This window comes from Leucoraja erinacea, chromosome 19 (assembly GCF_028641065.1).
Source record: "Leucoraja erinacea ecotype New England chromosome 19, Leri_hhj_1, whole genome shotgun sequence".
NCBI lineage: Eukaryota > Metazoa > Chordata > Chondrichthyes > Rajiformes > Rajidae > Leucoraja > Leucoraja erinaceus.
The window spans coordinates 5,119,774-5,143,629 of NC_073395.1; the positions used below are offsets into that span (position 1 = coordinate 5,119,774).

Consider the following 23,856-nt stretch of genomic DNA (forward strand, 5'->3'; position numbering starts at 1 on the left):
CACCATACAAGTGCCAGCAAAGTGCCCACACACTCTTACCAACCAGCTTCCATGTTGGAGCCTCATGCTCCCCAATGGCATTTAGCTAAAGTCCAAAGCTAAACGTAATTATTGAATTATGCTGGTACAGGCCGTCAACAAGGTCATGAAATCCCTGTTCAATGTTGTGGTACCAGACTATGTTATCAAGTACATCATACACAAATAACAGATTCACTGTCCGATTCTCATTCTTTCCAAACACTCTGATTTAGGTGGCAACAGACCTACAGCAGAGTTCAGTCATTTGAAATTAAGAACAGGATATCGCTAATGGTCAAAATTTAAGTACCATTAAAATGTTACTGCTTTTCTTTATTTGTATCTTGCTAGGATTTCTAATATGTTAAATGATTTCCATTTCAGTAATTGAAAACTTGAACTTAAATATGTTAAATTGCACTGGTAGCTCACTTAGGCAGTGACGGTACTACAATGATTTATATATTAAGCTTGTAAGTTCCTGTTTATTTGCCTGTATGTGTCATTTAACTTCCTACACATTCGTTCTTAAATGTAAATATCTTAATATATATCAAAGGTCTAAGTATACCAGATTTTGAAACAAAGATTTTGCTTACTCACTTTGTCTGCCTACAGTGTCGGAAGTTTATGTTTATCTAAAATATCTTTCATATGTATGCATAGTTCATGTGGTGTTACTCATTTCCTTGAAGACCACTTTTTCACCATTGTCAATTACCTAAAATGTATACAATCACAATTAATAACCCAAGATATTTCTAACATATGAATACAAATTAGAGGTTGGAAAAGCTACCAAAAAAAAGCAAAGTACCACAAAATATACAGATTCCCAATAAATTAAACTCATCTTCAGGCAAAAGGTATAGAAGTGTGAAAATGCATACCTCCAGATTCCGGGACAGTTTCTTCCCAGTTGTTATTGGGCAACTGAATCATCCTGCCACAACCAGAGAGCAGTGCTGAACTACTCTTTGGTGACCTTCGGACTATCCTTGATAGGACTTTGCTGGCTTTACATTGCGTTATTCCCTTATCATGTAAGTATATACAGTGGCCTCCATTACAAATCTCAAATTGTGGAGTACAGAGGAAAATAAATAAATGATGGGTCTTTGTCCCAAACATTATGGAGGTCACTGTACTGTAAATATACTGTAAATGGCTTGATTATAATCATGTATTGTCTTTCTGCTCACTGGAAAGCATGCAACAAAAGCTTTTCACTATACCACGGTGCACGTGACACGAAACTAAACTGAAACTGAACTGGTCAGTCCTTTTTTTCCCCTCATAGTAAGTGAAATAATTAATGTCCCAACGGTGATCGAATAAACATGAACAATTTAACATTTTCGCATGATCAGATGCATCCTCTGATTTGAATTTTCTTTGTGACTGATTGATTGATTGAACGATACAGCATAGAAACAGGCCCTCGGGTCACTGACTACACGCCACCCTTCATCACCTAGATCATACTAGATCTATGTCAATCCACTTTCTCATTCACTCCCTACACTCTTGGGGCAATTTACAGAGGCCAATGAACCTACAACCCGTAAGAACTTCCCTCAAAAACCAACATGGTCACAAGGAGAATGTGCAAATTCCACACAGACAGACCCAAGGTCAAGATCGAACCCATGTCTCTGGCGTTTGTTGTGAGGTTAACTCTACCAGCTGCACTACTGTGCCACCCCTATTGATAATTCAGTTGGAGCTATCAGTGTTTCTACCTGCACAGTCGAAAGACAGTGACATATTCCTCAAGCCGTTTGGTAAACACCATCGTAAGTAATTTTAGTACCATCATGATTTGAAAATTGAAAACTTGATTTCCCCTGAGGATTTGGCAGTTTCTTTTATATGTAATTATCTACAGCTTTGTTGAAATCTATGTAAAAAAAAGACTGTATGGCTTAGATTTTAAACTAGATGCAAATTCCACACTGGGGCCCTGAGTGGAAACCTTGAAGAAAAGGCTTCTTGAAAATCCAGAATTTAACTGTAGTTAATTCAGGCGGCCTGATTTACAGACTATGGCTTATAACACAGGAAAACCCCCTTCAGAAAACCAAGGCATTCATGTGGGTGCGAAGAACCTACTGTGTTTAATGTGGATAGAAAGATTTGAACATCACTGGAAGTTGTGAGAGGTTGATGGGGCTAAGCGATGGCAGAGTAAATACATAATAATGATTGGAGTAATTTGATTTATGGCAGGGGTTGTTGCCAAGAGGCTCCAGGCAATGATTGGATAAAGTAGACATTGCTCAGAGTCTGATAGCTGTCAGAATGGTGGGTGGGAGGAAAGAGCTGAAATTGTGGTTGTGAGGGGAATGTGAGCAAGGAGGAGGAATTGCAGTGGTGGGATGTGTCTTTGATTATGTTGGCTGCTTTTCATAGGCGGCATGAAGTGTAGATGGAGTCAATGGTGGGGAGTCTGGTTTGTATGATGGACTGGGCTACATCTAGAATCTTCCAGTTATTGCAGTCTTGCAGTCAGTTCCCAAACCAAGATGTGGTGCACCTGACTGTATGATTTCTATGGTGCATCTGGTTGATCCTCAATACCATACTCTGATTTCTCTTTATATCCTTTGAGGCGTTTATCTCTACAAATCCATGCATTTCCTCCACAGTGCCCTCCATAATGTTTGGGACAAAGACTCATCATTATTTATTTGCCTCTGTACTCCACAATTTGAGATTTATAATTGAAAAAAAAAAATCACGTGTGATTAAAGTGCACATTGCCAGATTTTATTAAAGGGTATTTTTATACGTTTTGGTTTCTCCATGCAGAAATTACATCCACGTTTATACGTTGCCCCACCATTTCAGGGCACCATAATGTTTGGGACACATGGCTTCACAGGCGTTTGTAATTGCTCAGGTGTGTTTAATTGCCTCCTTAATGCAGGTATAAGAGAGCTCTCAGCACCTAGTCTTTTATCCAGTCTTTTCATCACCCTTGGAAACTTTTATCAACATGAGGACCAAAGTTGTGACTGAGAAACACGAATGAATCTGTTAGAGACATCAGTCAAACCTTACCTTAGGCTTACCAAAATCAACTGTTTGGAACATCATTAAGAAGAAAGAGAGCATTGGTGAGCTTACTAATCGCAAAGGGACTGGCAGGCCAAGGAAGACCTCCACAGCTAATGACAGAAGAATTCTCTCTACAATAAAGAAAACCCCCCAAACAACTGTCCAATAGCTCAGAAACACTCTTCAGGAGTCAGGTGTGGATTTGCCAATGACAACTGTCCGCAGAAGACTTCATAAACAGAAATACAGAGGCTACACTGCAAGGTGCAAACCACTGGTTAGCCGCAAAAATAGAATGGCCAGGTTACAGTTTGCCAAGAAGTACTCAAAAAAGCAAAAAGGTCTTGTGGACAGATGAGACGAAGATTAACTTATATCAGAGTGATGGCAAGAGCAAAGTATGGAAGAGAGAAGGAACTGCCCAAGATCCAAAGCATACCACCTCATCCGTGAAACACAGTGGTGGGGGTGTTATGGCCTGGGCATGTATGGCTGCTGAAGGTACTGGCTCACATATCTTCATTGATGATACAACTGCCGATGGTGGTAGCATAATGAATTCTGAAGTGTATAAACACATCCTATTTGCTCAAGTTCAAACAAATGCCTCAAAACTCATTGGCCGACGGTTCATTCTACAGCAAGACAAGGATCCCAAACATACTGCTAAAGCAACAAAGGAGTTTTGCAAAGCTATAAAATGGTAAATTCTTAAGTGGTCAAGTCAATCACCCGATCTGAACCCAATTGAGTACGCCTTTTATATGCTGAAGAGAAAACTAGCCCCCAAAACAAGCATAAGCTAAAGATGGCTGTAATACAGGCCTGGCAGAGCATCACCAGAGAAGACACCCAGCAACTGGTGATGTCCATGAATCGTAGAATTCAAGCAGTCATTGCATGCAAAGGATATGCAACAAAATACTAAACATGACTACTTTCATTTACATGACATTGCTGTCCCAAACATTATGGTGCCCTTGAAATGGGGGGGGGGGAACTATGTACAAACACTGCAGTAATTTCTACATGGTGAAACCAAAATGTATAAAAATGGCCTTTATTAAAATCTGACAATGTGCACTTTAACCACATGTGATTTTTTTCTATTACAAATCTCAAATTGTGCAGTACAGTGGCAAATAAATAAATGATGGGTCTTTGTCCCAAACATTATGGAGGGCACCGTATAATCAGTCCCTGGATATAGAGAACACGACAGGTTCACCACTCTCTGCCTGAAGAAATATCTCCTCGTCTGTCTCTTAAATGTCTTAACCTCATATCCTGAAACTGTGCCCTCTGGTTCTAAACCACCCACCCCAGGGAAACATCCTCCCTGCCTCCAGCCAGTCGAGTCCTGACAGAATTTTCTACATTTCAATAAAATCTCCTTTTTTTCTTCTAAAATGTCTTGAAACAAAGGCCAATGTAATGTTTGCCTTTTTAGCGGCATTTTAATTTTAGCGATTTTAGTGATCCCTTTCTACATCAATATTTCTCAATCATTCACCATTTAAATAAAAACCTGAATCATTATGATAACAAAAAATTAACAAACTAACGGTATGTAGCGTTATAGTTCTATTTAAATGAATAATCCAAAGGTGAGTGCCTTCCCATTCCTGGTCCCATCTCTGATTCCAATTCATAAATTGGGTTTGATTCCTGTTTGAAATATTTTGTATCTTAACCTTGACTGAGATCTCAGCACATTTGTTTTCAACTTTGCCAGCCAGGAAACATATACGCAATTATAGGCAATAAGATGGGTCTTTATAGCAGGAAGCAGCTGACAAAGGGGAAAGCAGTGATAAGATTGAGTATGGGGGTGGGTGGGTTGATATTAAATCCATCTGTTGAATTGAATACACAACAATATATGATGCTGCAGAGAACGTGACTAATGTCCTGACCAACTTCATCCCTCATGCAAAACTACATAGATCAACTAGCCACTTCTCTCAATGAACCTCCTCGGCATATTTTGGCTGCTGAGCACAAAACAGAGGAGCACAGTGGCAGAGCTGCTGCCTCACAGAGCCTGTCTATCAAATGACAAGCATTAAATAGACACAAAATTCTGCAATAACACATTAACAGTGGATTATTTCAATGAAATTACTGAACATTAATAGGAATCCCCTAATTTGGCTTCAATCACTTTGAGCTTCCTAACTCTCAAAGGTTTTTAATTTTTCACCTTACATAGCAATTTGCAATCGTACAACCTGAAATCCTGTATCCATTGCACTTTTGCTGTTCAGCCCAAACATGGAATTCAAATAAAAATGCTTCAAAAACTTCTTTTTTTTTAAATACTAGTGTTCAAACAATTGAATTCTACATAGATATGCCTTCAATTTTAACTGTTAAGTCTCCAGCATTCTCTTGAATGAAGGGAAATAAATTTCAGGTCAGTAAAAGTGATCCACCTCCAAGCATAGATACACAAACACCATGTACAAATGAAATGGAGTACAACGACACAAAGGACTGCAGCGAGCAATTTGAGGTTAACATGTGCAAGTGATTGTGAGGAACAAGGAGGCAAAACAAATTCTCACCATTCTGAACAAAATAGCTGCTTAAGTTCATCTGATTGGCTAAGCCCATATGCCCTCCTCATCATCCTTTATGGTTGCAGATGACAAGGACAGCCAATGATAGCATGGAGATGAAATAAAAGCAAGTTAGTATAAACAGATTACAACCAGAGTGTACATTAGAATACAGGCGGGAGGAGGTGCCTTCTCAGAGATCGCCTTGCTTTTGTTTTGTGCAAAAGATCAGACTGCTAGTAGGACAAATACATTTGTTGTTAACCATATCAACTGAGTTTTGTATTTGAGAGGCAGTGTTGTACTTACAGCGTCCAAATATAGTGTACATTTACTGAATGTAATGGGAGGGATTCCTATCCAAAGATAGGAATAATCTATGTTATTTTATTTTCCTTTCAACACTAATCTTTATGATCCACCACCAATGCTTGTCCATTGCAGCATTCTTCACCACAGACTTGTCAGAGCTGGATTTTTAGACGTGTCAATCCTTGCAATTTAACCATATCCAAAGCAATACACAGATTAATTATCTATGCAGACATTTCACAAAGTTTCACGTATCTTTTCTTAAGGTTGAATTTTTAGGTGAACACCACTAACAGGTCACGCCCTGTGCTGAAACTGCTAAATCTACTTCTTTCATGCTGGGTTACAAAAAAAGGCACAAAGTGCTGGAGTAACTCAGCGGGTCAGGCAGCATCATTGGGAACATGGATAGGTGATGTTTTGGGTCGTGACCCTTATTCAGACCATTGGAGTGTAGATTTGATCCTGACGAAATCCAGTTATGGTGCATTTAGCCAATGACTGTGGAATAAGATTAGGGTTAGGGCTGCCCTCTTAATAGATAGAGGGGTTCTACTAAAGGTGAACCAGTTAATTATAAAAATGTACCCCAAAAAATCTGCTGCTTTTCTGTTCAATGTTATCCTGCCTATCACTGCATTACATTAGACGTTAGTGAGATAATCCTCACCTTACAGATCTACCTCTATGCTTCACTAATGAGTTAGACTGATCATTCTTCACGGAAGGTGACTCATGCAATCTAATGCCACCAAGCACATCCTGAAGTCTACATTCAAAGGACCAAGACAACTATCTTCCCATGTGAAATAGTGATTTTGTTGCTCACTAGACAAGTTACAAATGTAAGTTTGAATTTCACCATGTTCATAAGTGTTCATAAGTGATAGGAACAGAATTAGGCCATTCGGCCCATTCGACCACTGCCGTTCAATCATGGCTGATCTACACTTCCCTCTCAACCCCATTCTCCTGCCTTCTCCCCATAACCCTTGACACCTACTAATCAAGAATCTACCTATCTATGCCTTAAAAATATCCATTATCTTGGCCTCCACAGCCTTCTGTGGCAATGAATTCCACAGATTCACCACCCTCTGACTAAAGAAATTCCTCTTCATCTCCTTCCTAAAGTTACTCTGAAGTTATGAATTCTGGTCCTAGACTCTCCCGCTAGTAGAAACAGCCTCTCCACATCTACCCTGATCAGGCCTTTCACTATTCACATAAACATGGTTTATGCAAAATCTTTAAAAGTGCTACTGGAAATCAATAAAGCATTAAAATGCTTCTGAGTTTCTTGACTCCATTAATAGATTAATATCACAATTCATCACAGCATCTTCAGTTTAAAGCATTCAACAAAGGAAGGATGGATAAATCTAGTCCTTAAGTATTTTCAATTTGGAGACACAGCATTGGAAGAGGCATTTGGGGGTCACCAAGCCTGCGTTGGCTCTTTGCAAGAGCAGACAATATCATTCCACTTGCTGCTTTTTGTCTGTAACACTGTAATTCCTCTTCCAAATATGCCTACCTAAATGTATTTAAAAGTTATTTATGGAATAACCTTCTACCCGCTTTCCTGAGAGAGCATTCCATTTCCTGACAATATGAAAATTATACCTTGTCTCTTGCTGGTGATTTTAAACCTACAACTTCACATCACCAATCTGCTCACAGGGAGAATAAGTCTCTATATTTTGGTCAAAACCCTCTCACTATCTTGTAAATCTCTTAATGTTTCTTTGAATCACTATCACCCCAAGGAGAATAAGTATAACCCTTTGTTAACCATAATTCTTATGTAGAAAGGAACTGCAGATGCAGGATTACACCAAAGATAGACACAAAATACTGGAGTAACTCAGCGAAACAGGCAGCATCTGTGGATAGAAGGAATGGGTGATGTTTCGGGTTGAGACCCTTCTTCAGACTGAAGAGATGATGCCTGTTCTGCTGAGTTACTCCAGCAATTTGTGTCTTTCTTGGGTTTTAACCTTCACCCTTTCACCCCTTCATCAAATCTATAGCCAATCAATTTAATAATGCCCTGGCAAATGCTGAGGAATTGCAAACAGAGAATAGCACTGGCTCAAATAATAGTGAGAAATTAGGATAAGGATAAGTGGATTTAATTTTGGTCGCTGTGACTATACAACACTGTCACTCTTTGCACATTGAATCAGAATAACATGAAAATAGTGTAAAAACAATTAATATTTTGCAGACCATTATTTTAAGGAGAATATATATAGCTTTGTTCTAACATTGTATGACATTAAATAATTACAAATTAATTGGATAGATTTGGGTAAAAACTAAACATTTCTGTTAACTGCGTTCTGATAATAATTATAAAATCCATTCTTTTGATGAAATCAAACATTAATTTTCTACACATTTAGAATGAGAAAAAATGATTGTAGAACATACTCAAACACCATTATACTTTCTGTTACAAATGTATAGAGCCAGTGGTGTCTATGTATATGGCAACAACAACAATAATTCTGTGTTACTTCCAAAAGAAGATGATATTATAAACTTGCATGCACACAATTATGATTCATAAAAGGCAATATAACATGGAGATTATGTTAACAAAAGTAATAGTTGAACATTTTGCTAATATCATCCATAACTATGCACTTTAGTTTTCTAATCCTCTTGATAACCCTTGCCATTTCCAAGTACTTGTCCAATTCTTTGTGAAATGTTCTATCTTGGCATCCACGTGATCAAATATTTCAAGCTTGAAGCCTTTATGTGAAGAGTATTATTGTCTTGCTGATATCAACTTACCATTATTTTTTGTCATAAAATCTTATAAAATTTCTAAACCTATTACTTTGCCAATCTCTTATATGAATATGCATCATGGTTATTGTTATAGGAGCTAGAATGTGTTATGACCAGTGCTTTTACTGGTGATGGTTTGCATCAGTTGTGTGTTTTGGCACGTCCAGAAAGTTAAAAACAGGCTTATCACATTTTTAGTAATTTTAAAAACATTACTGAAGTTTACGATATAACATTTATGAATTAAATTACACGGTCATGTCCTTAAACAACATAAGCATTCTATAGGTCTATGATCCGTCATTGATACCAACAGCAAGGAATGATATGTGCACTGGCACCTGTTAGCCTACAACATAAGCATTGGTTCATTACAGTAACCAAGTTGTACAAAAACTGTGTTGAGAATTGTTCCTCTTAAAAACATGCACTTTGAAAATTGATTCAATTCGATAGTTCTTGACACATATTCAAACGACATAAAAACTTGGACACTTTACATAAAAGTAAAGTTGTTAAGATCTATAGCTAGTAAAAATGGACCACAAAACCATTAAAACACATTACTTTCCTGCACAAATTGAGGATTTTTTTTAGTGGAAAAAGCCCTGATTTTAAGAGCAAATCAAACCATTTCTGGATTCTGCATTGAGGTTTGAAATAAAAATCAAAAATTGGGATTGATCCAAAATAAAAAGCAAAATTAATTATAGATATGAAAGAAAAAATGGACATATTGGGAATAGAGATTGTCATTTAGAATTCACTTTTGGCAATTAATTTGTTGTCATGTGCCATGGCATAGCTGGAAAGCTGCTGCCTCATGCTGCCAGAAACCGAGCTCGATCCTGGCTTCGAGTGCAGTTTGTGTGAGCTTGGCATGTTCTCCCTGTGAGTGGATAGATTTCCTCCTTGTGCTCCTGTTTCCTTCCACATCCCAAAGATGTGTGCGTTTGTAGGTTAATCGGACTCTGTAAATTGCCCCTTGTGTGTTGGGAATGCATGCAAAATTGGGATAGCAGAACGGGTGTGAATCGCTGGACTCGGAGGGCTGAAGGGCTTGTTTCCTTGCTGTATCTTTCAATTCAATTCAATACTGTTGGGCTTGGTTCTTTACAGTTTGAATATCAACCAACTTGGGCGTCCAATAATTTCTCTTTCATGTTCTGCTTTGCGTTTATTAAACAAATATCATTTTTTTGTCCAATTTTATACCAACATTGTTGATTATCACTATTATGATCTGCAAATTAAACAATGACTCCAATTTCTATGGGTTTGTCTATAAAACAAGTCTTCTGTTCAGATCATTTCATACTTCATGTCACAATAAAATATATTTTACATATGTTCTCAGTGTTACAGGGAAAGGAATCAATTCATGAGGGTTGCAAGTAAATATAATAGCAAAATTACAAATTTGGAATTATTCCATACTTTAGTCAAAGTATAAATGTCAAAGTTTTGACTTTTTTTTTTAATGACCAATTTCATACTGAGTTCTCAATTGTGAGTGAATATCAGTCCATCATTAATTATTTGGTACCAGCATAACAAATTGTCAAAAATCTGTCAAAAATCTGTTCAGAGCACAGGGCATCACCATGGAGATCATGATTAATTGAGTCCAATATTAGGTCTTCGAAATTTCTGGCTCGGGGAGATGGAAAAACTGAGGGTTGCAAGCAGGTATATCATTGAAAACACAGAAAAGAATGAGTTGGAGCATACTGCAGTGAAACGAGTCTTGGTTTCAACATGATGAGGGGAAAAGAAAAGCTTGTAAGCCAAGGTATTTGCAACTGATTAAGTGACCCTTGTTTATCTGTTTGGACTCTATTCACATGCATAACTTTAGGGTTCAGTAATTCAGTTTGTCAAGTGCATTTCTACAAAATGGCAGCCTGTCTTGCACAAAATTCTTTGTCGAAGGTAACAGAGGAGAGTATGAGATAACAAAAACAGTTGGGTAAACACTGAGAAACAAGAAAATGTGCTTGGTAGACCCTTTACCATTCCCACATGTGATCCCAGGAATCATTTGAATTGTTGCTCCTTTCTCTGTCACGCTACATGGAAAAGCAGGATTAAGTAAGAAACAATCAGCAGATGATAAATGAAAACAGATGGCATTTGGGTGAATGAAAAAAAAATGGACATCAGAAAAACCATTTATTGTTTTGAATAATATAAACAGTGAAATCAAACCCTGACTTTAAAGGGAGCTACAACCGGTGTTGGAAATCTCCAGAGGAAAGAAAAATCAGGACATTGGTGTGTGTGACCACTGCTACATTACTTATAAAGTTATTTCATATTGTCAATGTATTGGCTTTCTTTGGCTATGTTGTTTTCTGACAACTCAGGTATGTTAAACATGTTAAGATCAACAATACAGTTGCACTGTGGGTTTGAACAGATCTAATTAACACATCACTTATGTTGCTGACACTGAACATTGAGGTGTATTCTTAGAGGGGCGTTGTCACCTGTCTAGAAACTACTTTCATTTATCCCAATTTTAATTACTACCATCACAATGTTTTAAAATAAAACTATCACAAAGGCACTTTCAGCCAAGGTAAAAGAAAAACAATCATACTTCTGAAAACAAGCCAGTTATTGTTACAATATAATGAGTGGGTTTATGGCGTGTAGATACTTATACCTATAGGCATACATTACTCCCCACGGTTCATTTGGTTAATCACAGCTAATCTAACGTCGAAAGGAAATCTGAAAATAATTTTGAATTTGACTTCATTTCTGTTATTATGAAATAAGCCGTTGCACTGGTCTGTGTCGTGAATATATTTATGTCTAGGTAATGGATTTGGTGGAGTTTTTTGGAGGAACTCATTTGTGCTTAATCCTTCCATGTGCGCTCTGACTTGTGCCAACAAATGAACTGATTGCAATCTGGGTCTGACGTGGCCAAAACAAGTGGGCTTAGTTTCACACAGGTGCTGTGCCAAACTGGATCAAAGGGCACCAACACACATTTATTAACCAATTGCTGCTCAGTGTAGCAAGGAGGATCATATGACAATGTCGAATGCACTAATATATAATGTTATTTTTAATATAAAGTACACTTCCCTGGCCATTCATTTGCAGCACATCGCTCCTGCTGTTAAATCACTCAACTCCAACGTGATCCCGGACTGTTAGAGAGGATATCCTGAAAATAACTTTTTATAACTCTGAGTGATGGTGCGTAATAAATCTTAACCATTATCTGAATCATTCCCAGTTTTGAAGACCGTGATTCTCACCTGTTCTGGAGAGGGTTTATGGTTGGTTTGCTCGGCTTGTGCTGAAGATTTCAAATGGTCCTCCTCATAATTATCGGCCATCAGCTTCATTCTGTTCTGGGTCTGCAAAAGATCAAGGAAAAGAGGATAAATATATAAATTTAGTTAGTCTCCCCTTATGATATATTTTATAATCCTGTTAATTGAATTACAATCAGTAATTTCTTGCACACCTCTGCCATTACATAGCTTATTTTGAGTTAAAGGTGAATAACTGCTATTGTACCAACCAAGAATTTTTCAGGGTAGTTTAAAAATCACACAAGTGCAGACCAACTTTGACGTTGTAACTTCCATACAATGCTACATTTAATTGGAAATGCATTATTCTATTTTTAACGCATTTCACCAACACCTAGGTAATTTGCAGAAGGTTATCAAACAAAATTGGACTTTGGTCAACGTAACAACGTAACAAGGTATTAGGTCAGGTCTGGCTGAATCTGTCCTGCCCCACCAAACGCACCACCGCCACAATCCCCACCCACCTGGACTAATATCTTGCTTAGTACCAGGTTGCATGCACTGACACTTTGCACTTGAGAAATACTCCACAGGATAGAAAGGGTTCTGAGCGGCGATAATTAAGAAGAGTAAAATATAAACAAAATAGTAAAATACAAATACAAATATAATAGCAATATTATATAAAAGTATAATAAAGTGAAATATTTTCACTTAATTTAGGCTGTGGAAGATCTTGAAAACAAGGATAATTCTAAAAACATAACAATTCCTTTTTTTTCCCCCAGTCTTTGCTACATTCATGACTCATTCAGTGTCCATACAGCCCTTCTATTTTCCAATCCACCTCTTCAAGGATGAGACTGTATTTTAAAGATTCAAAGCTATTGAAATCTTTTTCCATGGGTTCAATGACTCTATTTAAATGAACAAAGGCACTGTATGTGTCTTTGAATAAAGAACAAAATGCATCTCACAATCACAATAATACTTTATTAGCCAAGTATGTTTTGCAACATACGAGGAATTTCATTTGCCAAGTCAGTCATACAAATAAAAAGCTACGAAAATTTGGACCCAAAATCCTCAGTTAACATAAATTCCACCCCCTTAAAAATCCTGCCCCCACATTCCTCGTATGTCCCCACAAGGGGTCACAGCTTAAGGATAAAGGGGAAGATCCTTTAAAACAAGGATAATTCTGAAAACATAATAATTTTTCCCACAGAGAGTGGTGCTACATCTCATGACTCTCAGTGTCCATACAGAGGGTATTTTCCAATCCACCAGTTCAGGATGAGACTGTATTTTAAAGATTCAAAGCTATTGAAATCTTTTTCCATGGGATCAATGACTCTATTTAAATGAACAAAGGCACTGTATGTGTCTTAGAATAAAGAACAAAATGCATCTCACAATCACAATAATACTTTATTAGCCAAGTATGTTTTGCAACATACGAGGAATTTCATTTGCCAAGTCAGTCATACAAATAAAAAGCTACGAAACAGACAAAATAAATGTTAACATAAACATCCACCACAGTGACTCCTCCACATTCCTATGTGATGGAAGGCGAAAGGAAAGTTCAAATTTCTTCCCTTCTTTGGTCTCCCACCGTCGGGGGCCACAACCCCAGGGACAGCTGGTGGCACGATTTGGCCAAGAAGAGCACATTAACCAAAGCTTGGTGTGAGAAGTTAGTTTTAAAGGGCATCTTAAAGGAGATAAAACCATTAACTTCAAGAATGAATAAGAGGCAAGAGTTGAACGAAGCAGGCTTCCAGGCTAGGAATCTTGGAGATTATAGAGAAAAGGAATGAGGCTGTGAAAGATTTGAAAAGAAGGATATTTCCAAAACCATAATAACTCCTTCCATTTCCCCCAATCCCTGCTACAATCACAACTCATTTGATTTTGTGTTCATACAAATCCTCTGTTTTCCAATCCGCCTCTTCAAGGATCATACTTTATTTCTATGATTCAAAGATATCAAAATGATTCTAATCTGCTTTTTTGCACATGAAGGATATTTAATGCAAGCATAAAGCATAATGCAAGATTGGGCGCCACTCCAGGAGACCGAGCACGTGGACCAAACTGGACTTTGTAAACAGCGCCTTACATGCGGTCTCAGTGAACTAGTTCTATGTACTTTGTACTAATCGGACATTGGGCTTAGGTATAGCAATACTTTACTGAACTGTATGCAAAGAAAGAATTTCACTGTACGTCTGGGGATCATGACAGAAACCTCGTCGTGGCGATCCCCGGAAACGCTGACACGATGCACTCTGTGACGTGTCAACGAACAATTCTGTCAACATGTTGGACGACAACGGAAGCCAACAGCGAGCTTTGTGTCGTCTGACACACGAGCGAAAGAACTGTACGTCTGTACATGTGACAATAAAGAACCATTGAAGGTCAATGCTGGGTGTGGCAATTGTGATAGTCACCCTTTAAAAATTGTTTTAAAAATTGACACGATCTTTTTGATGATTAGGGATTCAATTTTGTGGGTGTAACACACTGCAGGATCAAACTTAATGCCTATCAGCAGCTTGCCACCCCAGGAGCAATGGAAGACTGTTAGCTTAGCCATGGAAGCAGATGGGGAGTTTTCTGTACTACTTAAAAGTAAATGGAGTACGATAAAATTAAGCATCATAAATGTGTTTTTAACATTCAGAAGCAGCCATCTAGGCCATAATAGATTTAAACATTGTTAATCCTCTGATAAAGGAGACAAGGTGTAGGCATGTTCAAAGGGCAACATTACTCTAACCTTTCGTCCTCTATGGACACAGCACAATTGCCAAGGTTTATGTGTTTCATACATCACTTTGGTAATCCCGACCCAGAGCTTCTATTAGATAACACTCAATTAAAAGTGCAATACACTTGTCTGTCTGGCAGAGGCTACTATTTTGAGAATTTTTGGCGGGGAATTAATGTGCACTCTGGGCCTTTGAATAAAAACTTAAACAAACAATAATTTCAGCAATGCACACAGGCACAGCGGTAATATGTTTTAATCAACTCCCTATCTACTATGCTTATGCAATTCTCAAATAAAAATGCAAGCAAAGTGATTTTTCTAAAACCACTTTGATGAAGTGGCCATGTTTAAAATTGATTAAAATCACCCGTGGACATGTTCATTCATCATCCCACTGGAAATATCAATGCTATTGTCTGATGACAATCTCTTCATGCCAACTCTGTCACCCTTTCATAAGATCCAACTGCATATAAACACAAAACGCAAAACAAAATCCCCTAGTTACCATTATAACCGGAGAAAGAGTTTTATATAAAAGGCAAATCTACAGCTCTGCAGCCTGAAGTATGGAAGTTCATTCAAGGAATTATTTTGCATGTATAGTTGGTATAATTGAAATGAAATCAGGGCACATTTGGATGCCATAATGTCCAGAATGTTTCCCTACAGTCTGGTGCTCATTTTGTGGGCTGGAATGGAAACCATACCAGTTGTTTTGGGACAGAACCATGAACAACCTTGTTTTTTCACATTTTTCCATTTGTATTTCTTAAAAGCTTTTCTTTTATGGAATATCTAACAAGTAGAATAGGTTTGTAATCAATGGTGACCCTATGATTGGAGGCTGAGCCAAATATAGACATTGGGTGGTACACAAAAAAGCTGGAGAAACTCAGTGGGTGCAGCAGCATCTATGGAGCGAAGGAAATAGGCAACGTTTCGGGCCGAAACCCAAAGGGTTTCGGCCCGAAACGTTGCCTATTTCCTTTGCTCCATAGATGCTGCTGCACCCGCTGAGTTTCTCCAGCTTTTTTGTGTACCTTCGATTTTCCAGCATCTGCAGTTCCTTCTTAAACATAGACATTAGGTGGTTTGACTCTTGATTGGAAATGGTCATAGCCTGGCACTTAAAGTGGTGTGAATGTTGCTTATCACTTTTCAGCGATGACTGAATACAGCGTGCAAGCATGAACTGCTTCACCATTTGAGGAATCGTGGATAGAATTGAAACTTGTGCAATCATCAGAAAGCACCCAGGCATTTAACATCATAAATGGAGTGAAGGTCAATGATGAAGCAGCTGAGGATGTTTGGGGCCACCATGCGCACTGGAAAACTACTAGCTCTATGTGATTTTTCACTCCAAAACAAAAATAGCCGCTCTTTCAAATCATATAGTTCATCAATTCTAGAAATGTTTCTACGTTTGCCCGTGTGATCAGTATAATTGACCAGGAACTCTTAATAAGAAAATTGACAGTAAGGTTACCTGGAACATTTCTGGAAATGTTCAGAATAAATCTGTAATGAAACATCTTGGTTATGAAGAATTAAAAAGCATTGGCACGGTTCAAAGATAATTATTGGAGTTCGGGAATCTGTTTATCAAAATCCAAAGATGATGGATTAAGGATATTGAATGCATATTGATTTGTTCCTGGATCAGGTAATGACTAAAATGTCTTATGCAAACATTGCATAATTGTTGCTTCTTGTTTTACACATGAGTTACAGCTTTTCTTGACAAACACACTGTTGGTCAAGTGTTAGATCCACGTTAGATAGATTAACAAGATGAATTTAAAGAGTGTTTAAGAAGGAACTGCAGATGCTGGAAAATCGAAGGTACACAAATATGCTGGAGCCCAGAGAATTTTTTTAAAAGGACCAAGAATATTATCACAATACAGGAAATATAAGCTGGAGTATTGCATGTGTTAAGCCAGAAAGAGTGCAAAAAAGATGCCTCAGGATGTTACTAGGATTCAAAGGGTTCTGTTATAAGGAGAAGCTGGGAAATTTTCCCTGGAGTGTAGGAGGTGACCTTACAAAGGTATACCAAATCATGAGAGGCATAGATATGATGAATGGTCAGAGTCTTTTTCTGTGAGCAGAAAAGTCCAGAACTGGAGGCCGTATATAAGGTGAGGAAAGAATTAAAAGTGAGGTGAGGGACAATTGTTTTACACAAAGGATGGCGTGTGTAGTTTGAACAGTCAGAGGAACCTATAGATATTACACAAGGTCTTTAAAAGACCAAATCATGAGAGGCATTTAAAAGGATGGGCCAAATGATGCAAAATGGTCAGTAGAGTCATCCTTTGGTCTGTGAGTCGGAAAAGTCCAGTGCCTGGATTAAGTATATGTCACAAACCGGCCCCAGACTGTGACTCGGAAACCTCTAAAAGTGAGGTGAGGGACAATTGTTACAATACAATACAATACAACGGTTTATTTGTCACATTGCACAAAAAGTGCAAGTGAACACTACTGTGGTCGGACTTATGTCAAAGGGAGACAGCAGCCTACAGATGAGTCCTAAAGGGCAACCTGGTGCTCAGAAAACAATCTGGCTCTGAACACCAGGAAAACAAAGAGCTCATTGTTAACTTCAAGGCACAGCACCACTTAGTCCCCCTACACATCACTGTGGTGGAAGGGCACACCATATGGACAGTCCACACAAACGGGCGGTCATCAAGAAGGCTCAGCAGCGGCTGCACTTCCTGAGGGTCCTGCACAACCTGGACTCTAAACCTTCAGTCGTCCAGAGGAAGCTGACATACTGATTACAGCATGGTTACACATGGCAGACAGGGAGAGCTTCAAGGGTAACCAGGACAGCGCAGAGGATCATTGGTTGCCCTCTTAAGGATGGCATCTACACCTCCCGCTGCCTTAGCAGGGAAAGAGATCACCAAAGACAGCTCCCAAAGCTGCCCTCTGCTATGGGCATCAAATCCAGGCAAACATGACTCAGGATAGCTGCTTCCCGAGAATTATATCTTAAATCAAAACACATGCACTGACTACACCGCCCAACATGGACTTCCATCTGTATATTGTATATATATGTATGTAGCGCCGTAGATTTTGTGCCCCTATTCCCCCCCCCCTCTCCCTTCTGTTTTGTTTTTCTGTTTCTTGTTTTTTGTGTAAAATTGTATGTATGCACTGAGTACGAGCAGCTTTCAGTTTCACTGTACATGTATAGTGACAATAAATGGCATATCTATCTAGCTCAGTTATAAAACCTGGTGGCATGGACGAGTTGGGCTGGAGGGCCCATTTCCTTGCTGCATGACTCTACGACTCTCTACTGCTATAAACATACAATTCATACATGATATTAGGCCGTAAGGGAATAAAGTCAATACAAGTGGGAAAGACAAGAATTACAAGAGTGAATTTACAAGTTCAGTATGTTTGCAGAGCAGAAATCTGTTTTTCATCAACCGGTAAGTAACAGAACAATATGAGCTACAGAAGAGCTTGAGTAACAAAGCATTTATTCCAGTGAGTGTTTCGTACATCATTCTAAGCTGAGAGCTGACCTTAACATGGAGTTCCTGCATTAAGTCTTGTTCTCACAGACTACTTTAGTTCAGATCATATATGGACTCTAAATGCTTTATAATCATTTGTAACGTTTCTTTATTACTGGTGAGTGCATGTTAGTGAAAGGCAGCTGTTGCTGTCTGATTTAGGAAGATGAGTGGAGCAATTTGATGGTAGTATGTTTTGGTGTCTAGAAAATAATTCAAGTAACTTCAAGAAACCTTGAAGTGTTTGGCGTTTCAAATGACATGCTCAATTAACTTGGTGTTTATATCCAATTCTTTTGATGCTGTAAATAGCCCATAAATAACAGAAAAAAGTGGCTTTGTGGATAAATTATTTGAATACAACAGTGAATAATGTTAGATTTTAGACACAGCAGCTTCACTTAAATAAAACTGCACTTTTTTTCAACATATTTCTGAAGAATAAAACACCCACTAGGCAGGCACTGAATTACAAGACATTCATTGAGACCAATTCTAATAATGTCACAAATGGTGAAAGTGAGGCTCAAGGGGTTTAGGGAAGGAACAGAAATCAGGTATTTGGTTACTCTGCAGACTTACAGCCAATCATTTATTATTCTGTACATTGTGTGTAATTTACAATAAAATCTTATCTTGCACTTGTAGACCATTGTGCAAATACCATAACGCAGTGAAAGGTGATATGAATTTACTGCCATGAAGTTATTACAGTGAAATAAAATAGATATTAAAACGCTAACATTATATATATGCCAACTACAATTGATGTATGTGCGCTCTTTGCATCAAGTAAACTTAGAAGATGACAAGACGGGGACCAGAATAAATGTATAGCTCTGAAGAAGAAGTCTGAAGAAGGGTTTCGGCCCGAAACGTTGCCTATTTCCTTTGCTCCATAGATGCTGCTGCACCCGCTGAATTTCTCCAGCAGTTTTGTGTACCTTCGATTTTCAAGCATCTGCAGTTCCTTCTTAAACCATTTACTTATTACACTGGCTTTTACCATTTGCTTTAAATTGGCTGTGTGTGCTGATGCACTGTTTTGTTAAACCCTATATCCCTTCCCGTCTCATTTGCGCTTATTACACATAATGCTATTTTCCTCTATGGTGTTGACATTTCCCTTTAAATTTATAACCTTTCCTCAGCGCGCCTGGTTATAGGATTTGCCAGTACACCGATCCCAACCATCTGCCAATCAAAAACCCACCGCACCCGTATCCACCTGTCACTTGCCAGACTTTGTCCTGCCCCCGCCTCTCTTCCAGCTTCTCCCCCACAACCAAAAGTCTGAAGAAGGATCCTGACCCGATATGTTGCCTATTCATCTGCTTCATCAGAGATGCTGCCAGCACTTTGTGACTTATGCTGTGAACTCGCACCTCCAATTCCATGTATTTTCAGAATTTGTCATGCTGACCAAGCAGATATTTAAGGACTTCTCATCCTCTTGGTGCTCATTTAAGCATGGGAATGGCATCAGTTGGCAGAGTAATTGATATTTTCATGAAATAAGCCCAAGACCCCTGCAGAAATTTAAAAAAAAACATCCTGCACTTTTGTTCCCTCTTCCTTTGGTGTTCATTTGGAAGTTGCTACAATGGGATAATAAAAATGAGGAGCTCAAGATGTAGGTGGTAAACTTGTTCCGAGACAATAGTCTGAATTATGTAGATAGACACAAAAAGCTGGATACATAGATACATATACAATAGGTGCAGGCGTAGGCCATTCGGCCCTTCGAGCCTGCACCGCCATTCAATATGATCATGGCTGATCATAACTCAGGAGTAACTCAGGGGACAGGCAGCATCTTTAGAGAGAAGGACGTTACGGGTCGAGACCCTTCTTCAGACTTTCTAACTGCCGGTGTGAGATCAACCGTTTTATATGTTTTAACCCAGTCTGAATTATGTTTCCACATGTATCCATTTCACATAATATTCAGTAGAAAATGTATAATAGTCTCCTATATTTCAGGGGATCATACCACATGGAGTTGTGTGTAGGGGTGGGGGTAGAGTGCAGAAATATTTGTTCATATTTGCATTGCTTCAAAATAATAATTTTTCCCAAATTGCTAGCTTCCTATGGATGAATGGAGGTAAAAGTACACATCCTAAATATGTATCAAATTTCCTTTTCGTTTAAATACGCTGGCCTTCACATTTTGTGCAATAAAATCTAATGCACACAAAACTAGCTGTGGTAGCACACCAGCCCCCTAGTTGACCAAATTAATTGATCAAAATACCATTTTAAAATTTGAATACATAAAATGATGACTTTTCCCGACAATGTAGTTCACAACTTGGTAAAAGACATGCTTTAATTTGACAAATTTATTATTTGACTACTTAGCTGGTTACCATTAAATAAAAGTTCATGGCTACAGAAGATCAGTCAGTGAAGTTGTAGCTACATAGCCCACAACGAGAGCTCATTGATACCATATCATATCATTTCACGTGCTCAAAATAGTTAGACACTAAGCAGATCATTTTCAACAACATAGCACTGTTGCACTTGAGAAGAAAAAAATATCTACGGCATCTCACGCCACATCTTAGAGCATAATTCTGAGCACAAAGTATTTTGAGAAATGGAAAACCTTCTCATAGTTCCCCCATTTGTGGGGGAACTGCAAAGACAATGCATATTTGACAAGTTCTGCAGTAAGACTAAAGTTACAATCAAGTCTTCTCTGCACCTAGTTGCACTTTTAAACTTTCCATTTTGCTGCACTTTGGAAGCTTCCCAAAGCATCCTAACTGATGATCGAGTGGGACGTGTCAGCATTCCCATTAGCTCAGGCTATTTCTTATGATTTATTCAAAACATACTGGAAACTAGCTCTAATCCTGTCCCTGGGAACTGCATAAAAAGCGAGGTCAAAGAGTTTTAGAGAGGCATCTGTCCCACTCCAGAGACGAGTACAACAATCCAGACTGACCTTTGGTATACCATTGAGGGAATGCTGTACAGTTGGAAGTGACATCTTTCAGATGGGATGTTAAACTGATGCTCGTTCTCCTGCATTAGATGGACGAACGGGCACACACACTACTTTAAAGAAAGCTGGGGGAGTTGTCGCCAGTGTGCTGGCCAATTTTTATTCTTGATTCACCATCTCTCAACAAAAGTGATCACATTGCCATTTGTGCAGAAATCGTCTCCATGTGACAACAGTCCCAGTACCTCAAAAATACTTTGTTCAAGAAGGAACTGCAGATGCTGGAAAATCGAAGGTAGACAAAAGTGCTGGAGAAACTCAGCGGGTGCAGCAGCATCTATGGTGCGAAAGAAATAGGCAACGTTTCGGGCCGAAACGTTGCCTATTTCCTTCGCTCCATAGATGCTGGAACTCAGCGGATGCAGCAGCATCTATGGAGCGAAGGAAAATAGGCAACGTTTCATCCCGAAACGTTGCCTATTTCCTTCGCTCCATAGATGCTGCTGCACCCGCTGAGCTTCTCCAGCACTTTTGTCTACCCTCAAAAATACTTTACTGACTTTTAAGTTCCTCGAGACATCCCGAGATCACGAAAGTCTCTATATAAATGCAAGTCCTTCTTTCTTGCAGTTTTGTTATTGAGGTGGGAACTATCACACAGCAGATGATTTGAAAGAGCAATAACAAGCTTAAGATATGAGATAATTCATTTATCAGTGATGATGTTACCCAATTAAGTGACACCTCAGCGATTAGCTAACTCCAGCACACAATAACGCCGCTCGGTGTTACATTCAGAATCTCTCTCATGATCTCCCTACGGTGAACAAAATGTAACCTTTTAAAATTCAACAACAGCAATAAAAACATGGGCAGTAAAGTTCACCATCATTTTTCAACTTTAACAAAATGCATAATTGACAATAAAACAAGTCTCATTACATTTTATACTGGGAATTGAAGGCAGTGCATTGAATTTGGTTAAAAGCACCCTGTAATTTCTTGAATAAGCTGTACAATTAGGTGTGACAAACATCACCAGAGGGGCAAGATTCAATCCAGGATTTATTTGGAGGTGTTGCAGTACAATTTACTGGCAGATATCCAGTTAAATCACCTCATTCTCAGTACATTCTTGGTTTAAAAGGCCACCTTTCATTTTTTCACCCAATGTGCCCCAAACTCCACAGTAATTATATCCTTCACTAATGTTTTGTTTGAACATGTGCAAAGTCTTTGGACTACATATTCCATTAAAATGCAGTCACACACACAAAAAAAAGTAGTAATTATGCTCAAAGAATGACCTGGCTGGGAGGCTAGAGTATAAACAGGCCTATGCTGCACGATTTGGTAGAGATGGATTATATATATAATCTAGATTATACACCTGGACTCAATGTCAACTCCTGTGCACAACCTTTCATTAAATTGATTATGGATGGTTGATTTCTACTTAACATAATACTCAAATTATTTTGAAGCTTTTAAATATTGTGAGATCAATTGATTATTCCATGAAAAAACGCCTTGTTTATGTTCTGATGATGGTTGGTTCTGAATTAACTGACTTTCTGAAGAATAGACATGTTTTCCTTGGTCATTAGTGTTCTAAAGTTGTCTCCTTTGAACCTCTCCTCAAGGAAGCATCTAATTGGCAAGATATCTTCCCATGAGTTGTAGCTGCATTTGAACATTGGCAGTAATACAACCACGGGGTTTCACCATTAAACTCAATCCTCCCTCACTGTTCCACACTTTGAACCACAGTTTCTAAGTTGTGATCAGAAGCGACGACCCTCACAAAGACTCACTCAGACCCATTTCAACATCCTTACTACAGGTTCAGGTGTGAATTGGGATTCTACTTGCTTCTAAGGTCCAAGCTGGTTTGGAGCTGATGTCTGAATAACCCAATTCATACAGCATAACTGAAACAATGACACCGTGTGCTGGAAAGTCCTTGAACTGGAAAGCAAGTCCATGATTTCAGCATTCAATGGAAAAGTTACCCAATGATTGTGTTGCCATCGTAAACCACCAAGTAAAGCCTAATATGACAGGAAAACAAGCCAACAATCACTCAGGGAAAGGCCATCAATCCGCACTTGGTCTAATACTTAATAAAATTATTACATTGCTCTAAGAATGATTCTTAAAATCATAAACCACATGTTGTAAGCATATAAGCTCCAATCATATTCTCACCTATATTATCCTCTGATGTTATCATCTATAAATATGTGGTGAGATTTCCAACATACGCTAGTTCTTTACTGGCAGATGCATGCTTGCATGAATAATATTGTACCATTCAGATGACTATCTCACTTCTAATAAGCAATTCTTTTCTTTTCACTCAAAATATCTATCTTGATTTGAAACTATCTTGATTTGATTCCAATGGAATCATTACATATCGTGAGTTGATTTATTTTAGCTTTGTGCTCAAACTGGGTATTTTGCATTGTCAGCAAAACATATTTGCCGCTATGCAAACAGAAAAGTACCATCCATTGCACTCTCAATGTTCCAT

The 23,856-nt window shown here is 38.4% G+C and overlaps 1 protein-coding gene across 1 annotated transcript in view; it reads right to left on the reverse strand.

Annotated features, from left to right (window-relative positions):
• The window catches only part of erc1b (ELKS/RAB6-interacting/CAST family member 1b), a 394,538-nt gene that overhangs the window by 83,082 nt on the left and 287,600 nt on the right, over nucleotides 1-23,856 (reverse strand). The window contains exon 17 of the mRNA XM_055650144.1: nucleotides 12,032-12,133. Coding sequence (XP_055506119.1) covers nucleotides 12,032-12,133 — 102 coding nt within the window. The remainder of the gene's footprint in view (nucleotides 1-12,031; nucleotides 12,134-23,856) is intronic.